Raw genomic sequence first — 12,052 nt, forward strand, 5'->3', positions numbered from 1 at the left:
TTCTGCCAATAAAGTGCAAAGCTTCTTCTGTCCCATAGAAATGAGAGTTGCTTCTTTGCCTGCCCCGGTGGACGACTTCATGAGGGAATTAAATGTGTTTCCATCTCCCTAGAACACAAAGGATTGGAAACAAACATTGGCAGTTCTATTTGTTTATTCCCAAACTTTCTCACCATAAATCAAACTTTCTCACCATAAATCCATTTTAACTGTTGATCAGTGGGGCATACGAGGAATGGGGAGGGATTTCAGGAGAGATTTCAAGCAAGCTGAGAGAAGTTGGGCGTGTCATGTGACTCTGTGTATCTATTCTGCTGGAGTGAACTGACTGGAGGTAGTTGTACAGCTCTAGGCTGCACCCCACCCTATACTGCAAAAGAAAGCCTTCAGCCCATGGTCTGGGAGGTCCATCTGGAAGACACACATGTCTGGCCACCTTTGCTAATCTATTCTGGAGTCTCATAGCACTTGTCACATCAGAAGAAATAAATTGTTTTTTCTTTTCTTGTTGTTTTTGCAGTACAGGGGATTGAACCCTGAGCCTTGTTCAGACTAGGTACATCCCTCAAACCCCTTTTTCTTTCTTCTTCTTCTTCTTCTTTTTTTTTTTTTTTAGTAGGGGGGCAGTACTGAGGATTGAACCCAGGAGCATTCTACTGCTAAGCTGTATCTCCAGCCATTTTTTTTTTTCCTTTTTAAATCTTATTTTGAGACAGGGTCTTACTCATTTGCTGAGGCTGGCCTCGAACTTGTGGTCTTTCTGCCTTAGCCTCTTGAGCTGCTGAGATTACAGGTAGATACCACTATACTCAGCAAAAGAAAATGTTATACCCTCCTTCTTCAAAAGAAAGAACTGATTTAGAGCAAATCTAAAGGTGTTAAGTAAGAAGTCTTGGAGGAAAGAGTGACAGTGACAGATTAGAATATGAGACTGATAGGTAATGTGGCAAATAATCAATTTAATAAGTTTGTAAATGTTTTTATTGTCCCTTCCCCCTCTTCACACAGCTTCTCTTCTAAGAAAGAGGCTTTCTGAATCTGTTTGACACCATGGAGAACACTGAAGTCCAGAAAATATAACAACTGTAACCATTTTATATGCAACTATAATTATATTTATAAATATGTATGGCTTCTCAAATTTCTGACTGCCATTTATCATCACTATAAAAACTCCAGAGATCCTAAAATCTTTAAATTGTAGAAACCATTCCTTCCCCCAAATGTAAAGCATTAGGAAGAAAACAATAAATTTGGAATTAATGGCCAGTTACACTCTAAATAGCACTATCTCAAATATTTAAATTTATGAGCAAACTTTTTAACACATAATTATGTTCCCAAGGATTTATTAGACTTGTAAAAAAGATTTGTATATAATCTCCATATCCCAACCTCTAAATTTCTGTCATCTTCATCATGGCCAATCATAGTCAGCCATCGGGATTTTTCCTAATTTCCTATGTGACCACACCCAGCTCCCTGTTATTAAGGGAAAGTTCTCTCTAAAGAGCTTTGCTTGGTGTTAGAAGGACTAGGAATGGGATACTAGGCAGGGACCACTGCATGGCAGGACCTATGGCAGTCAGGTGAGAAGACTTCACACTGCCACGTCACTCAGCTTGTAGGCCCGTGAAAGGAGCCCAGCGCTGGACTGCTTTGCCCACCCCTGTCAAGGATCTGCTGCTGCAGGTGGGTGAGGAGGAAGTGCCCGTTAAGACCAGAGGATTGAAGAAGCAGGCAAAATCGCTGCAGGAGGAAGTGACTTGGCAACTCATGGTTCTGCAGAAGATGCTGCAGGAGTGGAAGACTGCCTGGGGGCTAAGTAAGTGAGGTCCTCAGGATCCACCTGAGCAGGTGGATCTCACCTTGGACTAGTGTTCTTCAGTCTTTGTTTCCTCAGTCCATCCCTTTCTTGTGAAATGTACAAATCTGGTTTGCCTCACTAAGGCTAGACTAGATGAGAGCCTTCCTCCATATAGCAGTGTTAGGTGAATGTTAGTTACATACATTTGGATGCTTTTTACATGAATAGATGACACTTCAATAATTTGTGGAAACTCAGCCAGGCATGGTGGTGCACTCAGCCAGTCCCAGTGGCTCAGGAGGCTGAGGCAGGAGGATTGAAAGTCCAAGGCCAGTGTCAGTAAATTCTTAGCAAGACCCTGTCTCAAATAAAAAATAAAAAGGGCTGGGGATGTGGCTTGGCGATTAAGTACCCCTGGGTTCAATCCCTGGTACCAAAAAATAATAAATATTATTATCTTTCCTAATAATTATTATAATTATTTATGGAAACTCACTACACTAAGAAATACTCAAAGGCAGAAATTTTATGATTGACAAATTACACAACTGTTGTATTAATAACAATTGTTATAAAGTATATAAAATACATTGTCCAAGCTTTGGTAGTGTACAAGAGAAAATGTAGTTGACTGTGGTATAAACAACTTCATTTGTGGAGTTGAGGTTGTCTACATCTAATTTTCCTTCAAAAGATCTATGAGTGGAAGGTTGAGCGCCTGGGGCAGAGTAATGGCTTAACAAGGACTTTTTGGAGGCTTCAAGGGCTGCTGGCTTTCAGAACATGAGATTAGTAAAAACAGGAGAGGTATTCTAGATAAACTAGGCCAGATAACAAAAAAGATCAAAAAGAGATTTTGATGAAAAGCTACACTAATTGGAGTGCCTATAGATCATGGGAGTATTAAAATGAAAAGTAGCAGCTCTGCAAAGAAAGCAGTTAGTAACTAAAATGAGAAAAATGTGGAAAGCTAGAAAAAAGAGCCTCCCATTTGCAGGTAAATGGATAGAGTTGGAGAATATAATGCTATGTAAAGTTAGCCAATTCCAAAAAACCAAATGCCAAATGTTTTCTCAATTTAAGAATGCTGATTCATAATGTGGTTGGAGGTGGGGGGGGGTGATGGGAGAATTAGATGAACTCTAGATAGGGGAAAGGGGAGGGAAGGAGGGGGGTAGAAAAGATAGTAGAATGAGATGGACATCATTACCCTAAGCACATGTATGAAGATACAAATGGTGTGACTCTACTGTGTATACAACCAAAGATATAAAAAATTATGCTCTATATGTGTAATATGAATTGTAATGCATTCTGCTGTCATATATAACAAAAATTTTAAAGAGCCCCCAAAGGCAAGGAAACTTAATGATAACCACCATAATTAACATCAATGGGCACTGCCTAGTATTCAGGAAGCCCTGGGTTCAATCCCTAGTGCTACACATACACACAAATTAATATTTGTCAGACTCTCCCTATCTTGCCAGGCATTTTTCTTTTCTTTTTTTTAAATATTTAAATATTTTTTAAATATTTATTTATTTTTTTTAGTTTTCAGCAGACACAACATTTTATGTGTATGTGGTGCTGAAGATTGAACCCAGCGACACGCGTATGCCAGGCGAGTGTGCTACCGCTTGAGCCACATCCCCAGCCCCGCCAGGCATTTTTCTAAATACCTTGTCTAGTTAGTGCATAGCCCTCAAAGTAATTCAATATGTTAGGTTCTAGTGTTATATCTTTATTATAAATGTGATGTCTCAGGCTCTGAGAGGTTAAGTAACTTATCCAAGGTCTCACAGCTAATAACTGTGTTTCCAAATCAGCTATCTCTGATAACAGAAAACCCTTATCACTATGGTTTAGTTTTGTTTTATGTTTGTTTTTTGAGATGGAGATCTTGCTATGTTGCCTATGCTTGTCTTGAACTTGTGGGCTCAAGTGATCCTCTTGCCTCAGCCTCAGTATCTGGGACTATAGATGTGCACCACTGTGCCCAGTCAACCACTAGGCTTTACCACCGCATTTATTTTTCAGGTGTAACAATGAAATTACTTAAGCAAAGACTAATAGACTATAGGATGGGACTGGAGGGAATGTACCTGAGAGGTCCACGGATCATCAGAGAAATAACTTCCCTAATGAACCCAACTCTGAATTCTTTATTCTGAGCTGATATTTTGTTTGAATTATTCTAGAGAAAGGGGACTCCTTGTCACCTGCCTGTAGCCCAATATCTAATGCTGACAGGTGGTTCTCTTTTCACTTCCCTCACTGTGACACAGTGGTTGAGTGGCACCATGAGACAGTGGAGAGCCTGAAGCGGGGATTGGTAAGCATGTACGATGACACTCGGATCCAAGCCATCATCACGTGTGCCACAGCTATTGTGGAACGGCCCCGGTGTGCCACCAGCCGGAAGGACTCAGGTGAGAGCTAGGACTGAACTGCTTAAGAATGCCCACAAGTCAAGAGGCCAAAGAACACCTGAACTGGCAGGACCCTGGTGCTTATATGAGATCATTTACAAAGGTGGAAACCCAAGGCCCAGAGGCCTGAATTTAGTTTACCAGTAATAGAGATGAGATTCCTGACTTCTAGTCCAGTGCTTTTTTTTTTTTTTTTTTTTTTTTCATTGCTGGATATGGAACCCAGGGCCTGCTAAGCATGTGATTTCCCACTTGTGCTTCTCCACGTCATCTCCTTTTGTTTGCTCACTGGCTTGCAAAGAAGTTTGCAATGTCCCATCTTGAGATCCATTCATAACAGCCTGCCCCTCCCTCTCTCTCTCTCTCTCTCTCTCTCTCTCTCTCTCTCTCTCTCTCTCTCTATATATATATATATATATATATATATATATATATATATAATTTTTTTTTTTTTTTTTTTTTGGCCAGGCACGGTGGCACATGCCTGTAATCCCAGTGGCTCAGGAGGCTGAAGCAGGAAGATTGTGGGTTCAAAGCCAGTTTCAGCAACTTAGCAAGGCCCTGAGCAACTTAGTGAGACCCTGTCTCTAAATAAAATATTTAAAAAACTGGGGATGTGGCTCAGTGATTAAACACCCCTGGGTTCAATTCCTAGTACCCCTGCTTACACACACACACACACACACACACACACACACACACACACTTTAGTTCTTCTTTGGAGAGCATCTTTCAAATTCAGTATTTCCAAAACTGAACTCATCAACCTCAACACTGATCCCTCCTTCCCATATTTCAAATCTCAATCAGCTCCACAGTCAGGCATGGTGGTGCACACCTGTAGTCCCAGTGGCTCAGGAGGCTGAGGCAGCCAGTTTTCAAGTTGGGGCCCTGGGAATCATCCTAGGCAAAATCCTTCCTCTTCTAAAACCAGATCACTAAATTCTATGCACTCTGTCTCCTAAATATTTTTTCAGTTTTTAATTACAAAAGAAATAAAAAGACCAGGCATGGTGGTACATGCCTATAATCCCAATGACTTGGGAGGCTGAGGCAGGAGGATCATAAATTCAAGGCCAGCCTCAGCAATTTAGTGAAGCTCTAAGCAACTTAGCAAGACCCTGTCTCAAAAAAGAAAAGGACTAGGGATATGGCTCAGTAGTAAAGTATCCCTGGGTTCAATCCCTGCTACAAAAACATACACATACACACACACAAAAGTGTCATTATTAATCAACATAGAGGAATATAAAGAGAGATAACTGCCTTGCCCAACTCACTTCCCACTCCCATTCCCACTGTGTAGGTTAGCCAGTGTTAATAGTAGGGGTGCTTCACCTCGTTATGTTTTTTCAATTATATGCCAACACCCATGTAGACTTTTCTATTTATTACAAAAATCAGTTGCATTTTTTTTTAAACTGGGGATTGAACCTAGGGGCACTTAAACATTGAGCCACACCCGCAACCTTTTTTATATTTTATTTTGAGACAGGGTCTCAGTAAATTGCTGAGGCTGACTTTAAACTTTTGATCCTCCTGCCTCAGCCTCCAGAGCTGCTGGGATTACAGGCATACACCTCTGTGCCTGGCAAGTGTTGAATTTTATTACACATATTCTATTTTTTTCCCTTTAATTTGTGCATCTAGACAAATCCTGCTGTATTATCTTTTTGTATATCTATTTTTATGTGGTGCTAAGGATGAAACCCAGTGCCTCACACATGCTATGTAAGCGCTCTACCACTGAACCACAACCCTAGCCCCTGCAGTAAACTCTTAAGTCCTACTGGATCTTGATTTTATTATTCTTTTATTATTCTACCAGGTTTAATTTATTAACACTTTAGAGTCTTTTTATTACCTAAATGAATTGGTAGTTTTGTTTCTACTTATACATTGTTTGTTACTTTTTAGGGTTTTTATTCTCTAAAATAAAAATTTTTTGGCATAGGCAATTGGACCCAGGGTGTCTTAACCACTGAGCCACATCCCCAGCCTTTAGGGCCTTGCTAAATTGCTGAGGCTGGTCTTGAACTTTCGATCCTCCTGCCTCAGCCTCCAAAGCCACTGGGATAACAGGTGTTCACCACTGTCCTAGGCCTTTTTTTTTAAAAAAAAAAAGAAATGGGGGGTGGGGCTGGGGTTGTGGCTCAGCAGCAGAGCACTTGCCTAGCATGTGCGAGGCGCGTTGGGTTCAATCCTCAGTACCACATAAAAATAAATAAATAAAAATAAAGGTATTATGTCCAACTACAAAAAAAAAAAAAAAAAGGAAAATATGTTAAGCTGGGCATGGTGCTTGCCTGTCATCCCAGGAACTTATGGAATAGAGGCAGGATAATCACTTGAACCCAAGAGTTCAAGGCCAACCTGGGTAACACAGCAGGTGTTATCTCAAAAGAATGGAAAAAGAGAATAAAGAAAGTATCAGCTGGGGTCCACCCATAATCCCAGCAACTTGTTAGGCGGAGGCAGGAGGATCACCAGTTCAGAGCCAGTCTCAGCAATTTAAAAAATAAAAATAAAAAGAGCTGGGGATATGGCTCAGGGAAAAAGCATCCCTGGGTTCAATCCCCAGTACAAAAACAAAACAACAACAACAACAACAAAAAAAAAAACCCCACAGGACCCAAGGACAAATTTTTCAAAGGATATGAAACCTTCCCTACTCTTTTTTAAAAAATCTTTATTTTATTTATTTTTATGTGGTGTTAAGGATTGAACCCAGTGTACAAGACAAGCTCTCTACTGATGAGCCACAACCCCAGTCCCTCAATTATCCTTTTTGTGTATGTGTGTAGGGGGTTACCAGGCATTGAACTCAGGAGCCCTTGGCTACTAAGCCACATTCCCAACCCTCTTTCGTATTTTATTTTAGAGACAGGGTCTCACTGAGTTGCTTAGTGCCTCGGTTTTGCTGAGGCTAGTTTTGAGTTCATGATCCTGCTGCCTCAGTCTCCAGAGCCGCTGGAATTACAGGTGAGCGCCTCTGCGCCCAGCCAATTATCCTCTCTTGACATCGCCTTTTCCACAAAGCCTACATGGTTTGTTTGCCCCTTCTTCGCTGTGGTGGTATCCTAGGCCCACTTCTGTCCTCCTATTTAACCCTGGGTCATATTCATCTGATTACATTTCTGATATCCCTACCAGAAAAGGAATTCCTTAAGAGCAGGTGCTAAATTTACTTCTATAAACCTGTCAGATTTTTAAAGTTTCACTCACTTATTTCATGCTGAGTTCCAGACCCGAGCATTTTCCCTCCAGGTTTTCAAATTTGTTGCTCCCTCTGCTGGAAAACTGTCTCCTCACCTGATAAAATGCTCTAGTGACCCTTCAGTTTTCAGCTAAGACACTTCCCCGAGGAGCCTTCCCTGCCTACCACCCAGACTTGGCTCACTGTCCCAGCTATCTACTTCCACACATACATATTCTTACTCTATCTGCTTATTTCCTTGAGGATTAAACGGGATGACATATTTTCAGTGCCTGGCATATAAACCCTTCAATGAGCAACAATTGATATTATAAGCTTATACCCAAATCCTCCACATACAGTCATATGTCAACAACAGATATATGTTCTGAGAGATGGGCAATTACTCAGTTTCATCACTGTGCAACACTGTGGAATAGACTTGAGGAAAACAGATACAATCTTACTAGAAGTAGACTCTTATGGAGCCCCCAGTGAAGATGTCTTCATCACTAACTGTACAAAGAGCACCTTTGTCTTTCTCAGAAGTGTGCCTTTCAGGTGATCCCTTTCACATATTCCCAGGGTCTAGATTTTGATTTCTCTTGTTAACTTCCCAGAGAAACTTAGCTTATTTTTCGAATACTCAATTAACTTCTATTTGCTCACCTAAAATACACATCTATAGGTTAGGACCAAACGTTTTTTGGACTTTTTTCAGACTTTGAAATATTTGCAAATCTGGAGATAAACCCAAGATATCTCATTATATATGAATTCCAAGCTAAAACATGGAATTCATTTGTGTTTTAAATGCACCTTATACACATAGCCTGAGGGTAGTATTATACAATCATTTTAATATACCTTCATTTTGTTGAAATCCATAATATGAGGTCAGGTGTGGAAATTTCCTTTTGTCATGTCATTGCTCAGTTTCCAACTTTGGAGTATTTCAGATTTAGGGATCAAAGGTGCTCAGCCCAACTGTAGTCTGTTCTTAACAGATGGCCTATTGGTCCATGGAATTAATGATAAAGACACATTAGAAATCCTAAAATCTGAGTCACAGGCTCAGCTCTGACACTTCTTGGAAAGTCAGCTAACCTCTCTGAGCTTCAACTTCCTCATCTAAAGAATGTGGACAAAGGGGTAACAAAGCTCTTCCCCCTTATTTGAACTTAAGTGCCCACCTGCTCCCCTGATAAAATCATTTTTTAATTTGTGGTGCTGGAGATGAAAACCAGAGCCTTGCACAGGCTTAGTAGCTTCCACCAAGCTACAAACTATCTTTATAGGTAAAATTGTTTATGATGAAATGAAGCCTGGTGATGGTTCACTGGGCTAGGAAGAACTATAAATGAAATATAAGTACCTGATAGGGACACCATGCTTTGGGCCTCCCTGAATGCTGTAATGCATCACAGGCATGCCCTTTGTGGATCCTAGAATTCCATCTATAGAGTTATTAGAAGAGATAATAGTGTCTGTGGAGCAAAAGTGTACTCTGAGCTACCCTCAGAGCACTTCACGGAATGCTATGCAATCTCAAGAACTCCAACCAAAAGGAATGCCAAACACTGCTGCCCTATTGACAAACTGTGCGCGTTTCCATATCCTCCTGAAGAATAGTGCCATGTGTGGCCTATGACAGTTTTGTGAAGTTGAATATTTATAGTTAAACCCAAGATTCCTGGTGAGTTCTGCAGTGATACCTCCCTTGCCTACTTCAACCAGGGTTGAAATACTCAATGAGATGGTGTAAAAACACTATATAAATAAATGGCAAAGCACTGCCTAAGTATAATTGCTATAATTAAAAATATAGGGCTGGGGTTGTGACTCATTGGTAGAGCACTTGCCTCACATGAGTACTGGGTTTGATCCTCAGCACCACATAAATAAAGGTATTGTGTCCATCTACAACTAAAAATTAATATACATTTTTTATATATATATAAAGTCTCATGGGGTAAAATAAATTGATTCTTGTTACTAAAGCTAATGGTAAAGGTCACCATAGCCTAGATGGAAACATTCTTCAGAGCCCAGATAATAAAGGTGAAGGAGGGCTGGGGATGTGGCTCAAGCGGTAGCACTCTCGCCTGGCATGCGTGCGGCCCGGGTTCGATCCTCAGCACCACATACAAACAAAGATGTTGTGTCTGCCGAAAACTAAAAAATAAATATTAAAATTCTCTCTCTAAAAAAAAAAAAAAAAAAAAAAAGATATAAAAAATAAAATAAAGGCAAAGGAGCTGGCATGACAGTGTCCTGCCCATCACAGGCCAGCAAAACAATTAAGTACCAGCAAGCATCTGCAACTTGTGCTGAGGCAGAACACCATGTGGCTAGGAAGGAAGCTGTGCTGGAGTGAAAAACCAAGAGCTAGTACTTTTACCTGGCTCTCTTTTGATTACAGACAAGGAAACTGTGAAAGTCCCCTCTGTCCCAGATGTGCCAGAGGTTCTACAGCCTGCCCTGAAGGCTGCTCTTTGTGACAAGAATACCAATGTGAGGATGGCAGCAGCAATATGCCAATATGCCATGCAGTCACACAATCCTCTGGCACAGGACATCATGCACATTGCCCTTCTGAAAGGTAACCGTGTAGAAAGAAGGGATAAAGACAGGGTGTCTCACCATCAGCTTTCCCACCCTTTTACCCCAAACTGTCATGTTGTGATATCTGCCATTTTGGGTTTGGGGTTATGTTGGAACATTCAGAAATAATTTCTTCATAGGTACTGCTAATTGATACCTGGACCAACCTTTTCATAGATGCATGTCTTAAAATGGATGGAACCAGAGGACATTATATTAAGTGAAATAAGCTAGACACAGAAATAAAAGTATCATGTTTTCTCTCATAAGCAAAAGTTAGTAAAAAACAAAGTCAACCTCAATGTAGAAATATGAGAATAGAGTTACTAGAAGTTGGTGAGTGGTTGGGGGGAAACAAAACGTGGAAAACAGGAGGCTGGATTTGATCAGTGCATGATATGTAATATGAAAATTCCTTGCTAAACCCCACTATGTGTAATACATGTTCATTGAAAATTCAAGAAAAAAAAAAAATCAGGGCCGGGGCTGTGGCTTAGCGGTAGCACACTTGCTTGGCATGTGTGAGGCACTGGGTTCAATTCTCAGCACCAAGTATAAATAAATAAAATAAAGATCTAGCGACAACTAAAAACAATTTTTTTAAAATGGCCTCTTTCATACCACCTGATTTTTTTTTAATGACAGGATGATATAACATTATTAAGTGCATTTTGAAAATTTAAGAAAACCACCACCTGACTATCATACTTCCATTTTTTTATAGAGTTAACTTCCAGGTATTGTATGTACACACTGTTGGAGTTATTTAATCAAAAAGGCTGTGTCAGGGGAGAGGCCCAATATACCTAACTGCTCTGAGAAACAAGCCTTACAGGGGGTAGCTGGATGACTGGTTTGGCCTTCTGCAGACAGATTTTCAACTGCTTAATTCCTCCATCTTAGGAAAGCCTCCCTCTCTAGTTTTCCCAACCTCCAGGAAAGAAGGCCTTATGCCTGTTACCTAACAACAGTCTTTAGTATTTAACTTTCAGGTTGCAAATTTCAGTTTATATCTAAAACGTTGATATGCTCCATTTAAATATGGTTTAAATATGGGATTGATACACCCCATTTAAATACGGTTTACACATGGGACTGGGGCACAGGGAAGTGAGGTGTCAGGCAGGCAGTGGTCTTTGGTACCCATCTCTGGAAGAAAACAAATCACCATCTGCATTCTTTTTTTTGCTCCACTGTGGCAGGCAATAGTGTGGACAGCTGGGTTGCAGCTCAGTGCTTGGCTCTGGATGGTATTGCCACTTACCCGGTGATTAGTAGAATCTTCCACCAGCTGTTCAACAAGAAGAATAAGGACACTGAGGACCAGGCCTGTATTCTCCTGAGATATCTCAATGAAAAGACAGTATGTGTCCATTACAGGGTTGGAGAAGGAAACTAAGTTTTGGGGAATTATGATCAATGCATGTAAGGTGTCCAAACTATAGGAGGTTTCTATGTTTTGCTGCTAAGATAATCAATCACAAATATAGGTAAAACAGGCTAAGTGTGGGTAAACCTGGGTACAGAGGTATATATATACAGGGAGGTGTGACAACAAATAGCTAAGAATTGGGTTGCAAATGGTTCTTAACAGTAAACAAGAAAAGCGGTAACATGAAGAATTTGCTTCTGATAGCAGCTTACCATTGAAAACTACACAGACCTATAATTGTGATAAGCTTGGGATATCAATTATGCTGGATGCCATGTTAGGATTTAACTTCTTCAAGATTCTAGTATTTCTAAAGGTAATCATGAATGTCCATACAAGTCTTCCATTTCCTCAGACCCTGATACACAACATGCTTGCTGTGGAACTGAATAGCCGTAGATGGAAGGATCGGATCCTGGCCTGCAGGGCTTTCTCCCAGATCAATGGAAATGTCTCCTCAGTAAGCCTTATCTTTCTTTGCTCCAGGACAGAAAGCCTAAGCAAGGTTGGATGAGGAAGCCTTTCTGTTTTGCTGCTAATATTCCAATCTCACCACATAGATCTCTATCTCACACTGCTGT

The 12,052-nt window shown here is 40.5% G+C and overlaps 1 protein-coding gene across 1 annotated transcript in view; it reads left to right on the forward strand.

Moving 5' to 3' along the window:
- The window catches only part of Heatr4 (HEAT repeat containing 4), a 35,885-nt gene that overhangs the window by 7,515 nt on the left and 16,318 nt on the right, over positions 1 to 12,052 (forward strand). Inside the window, exons 4-8 of the mRNA XM_076849272.1 lie at positions 1,622 to 1,825; positions 4,096 to 4,239; positions 9,876 to 10,037; positions 11,242 to 11,402; positions 11,827 to 11,931. Coding sequence (XP_076705387.1) covers positions 1,622 to 1,825; positions 4,096 to 4,239; positions 9,876 to 10,037; positions 11,242 to 11,402; positions 11,827 to 11,931 — 776 coding nt within the window. The remainder of the gene's footprint in view (positions 1 to 1,621; positions 1,826 to 4,095; positions 4,240 to 9,875; positions 10,038 to 11,241; positions 11,403 to 11,826; positions 11,932 to 12,052) is intronic.

This window comes from Callospermophilus lateralis, chromosome 3 (assembly GCF_048772815.1).
Source record: "Callospermophilus lateralis isolate mCalLat2 chromosome 3, mCalLat2.hap1, whole genome shotgun sequence".
Classification (NCBI taxonomy): domain Eukaryota; kingdom Metazoa; phylum Chordata; class Mammalia; order Rodentia; family Sciuridae; genus Callospermophilus; species Callospermophilus lateralis.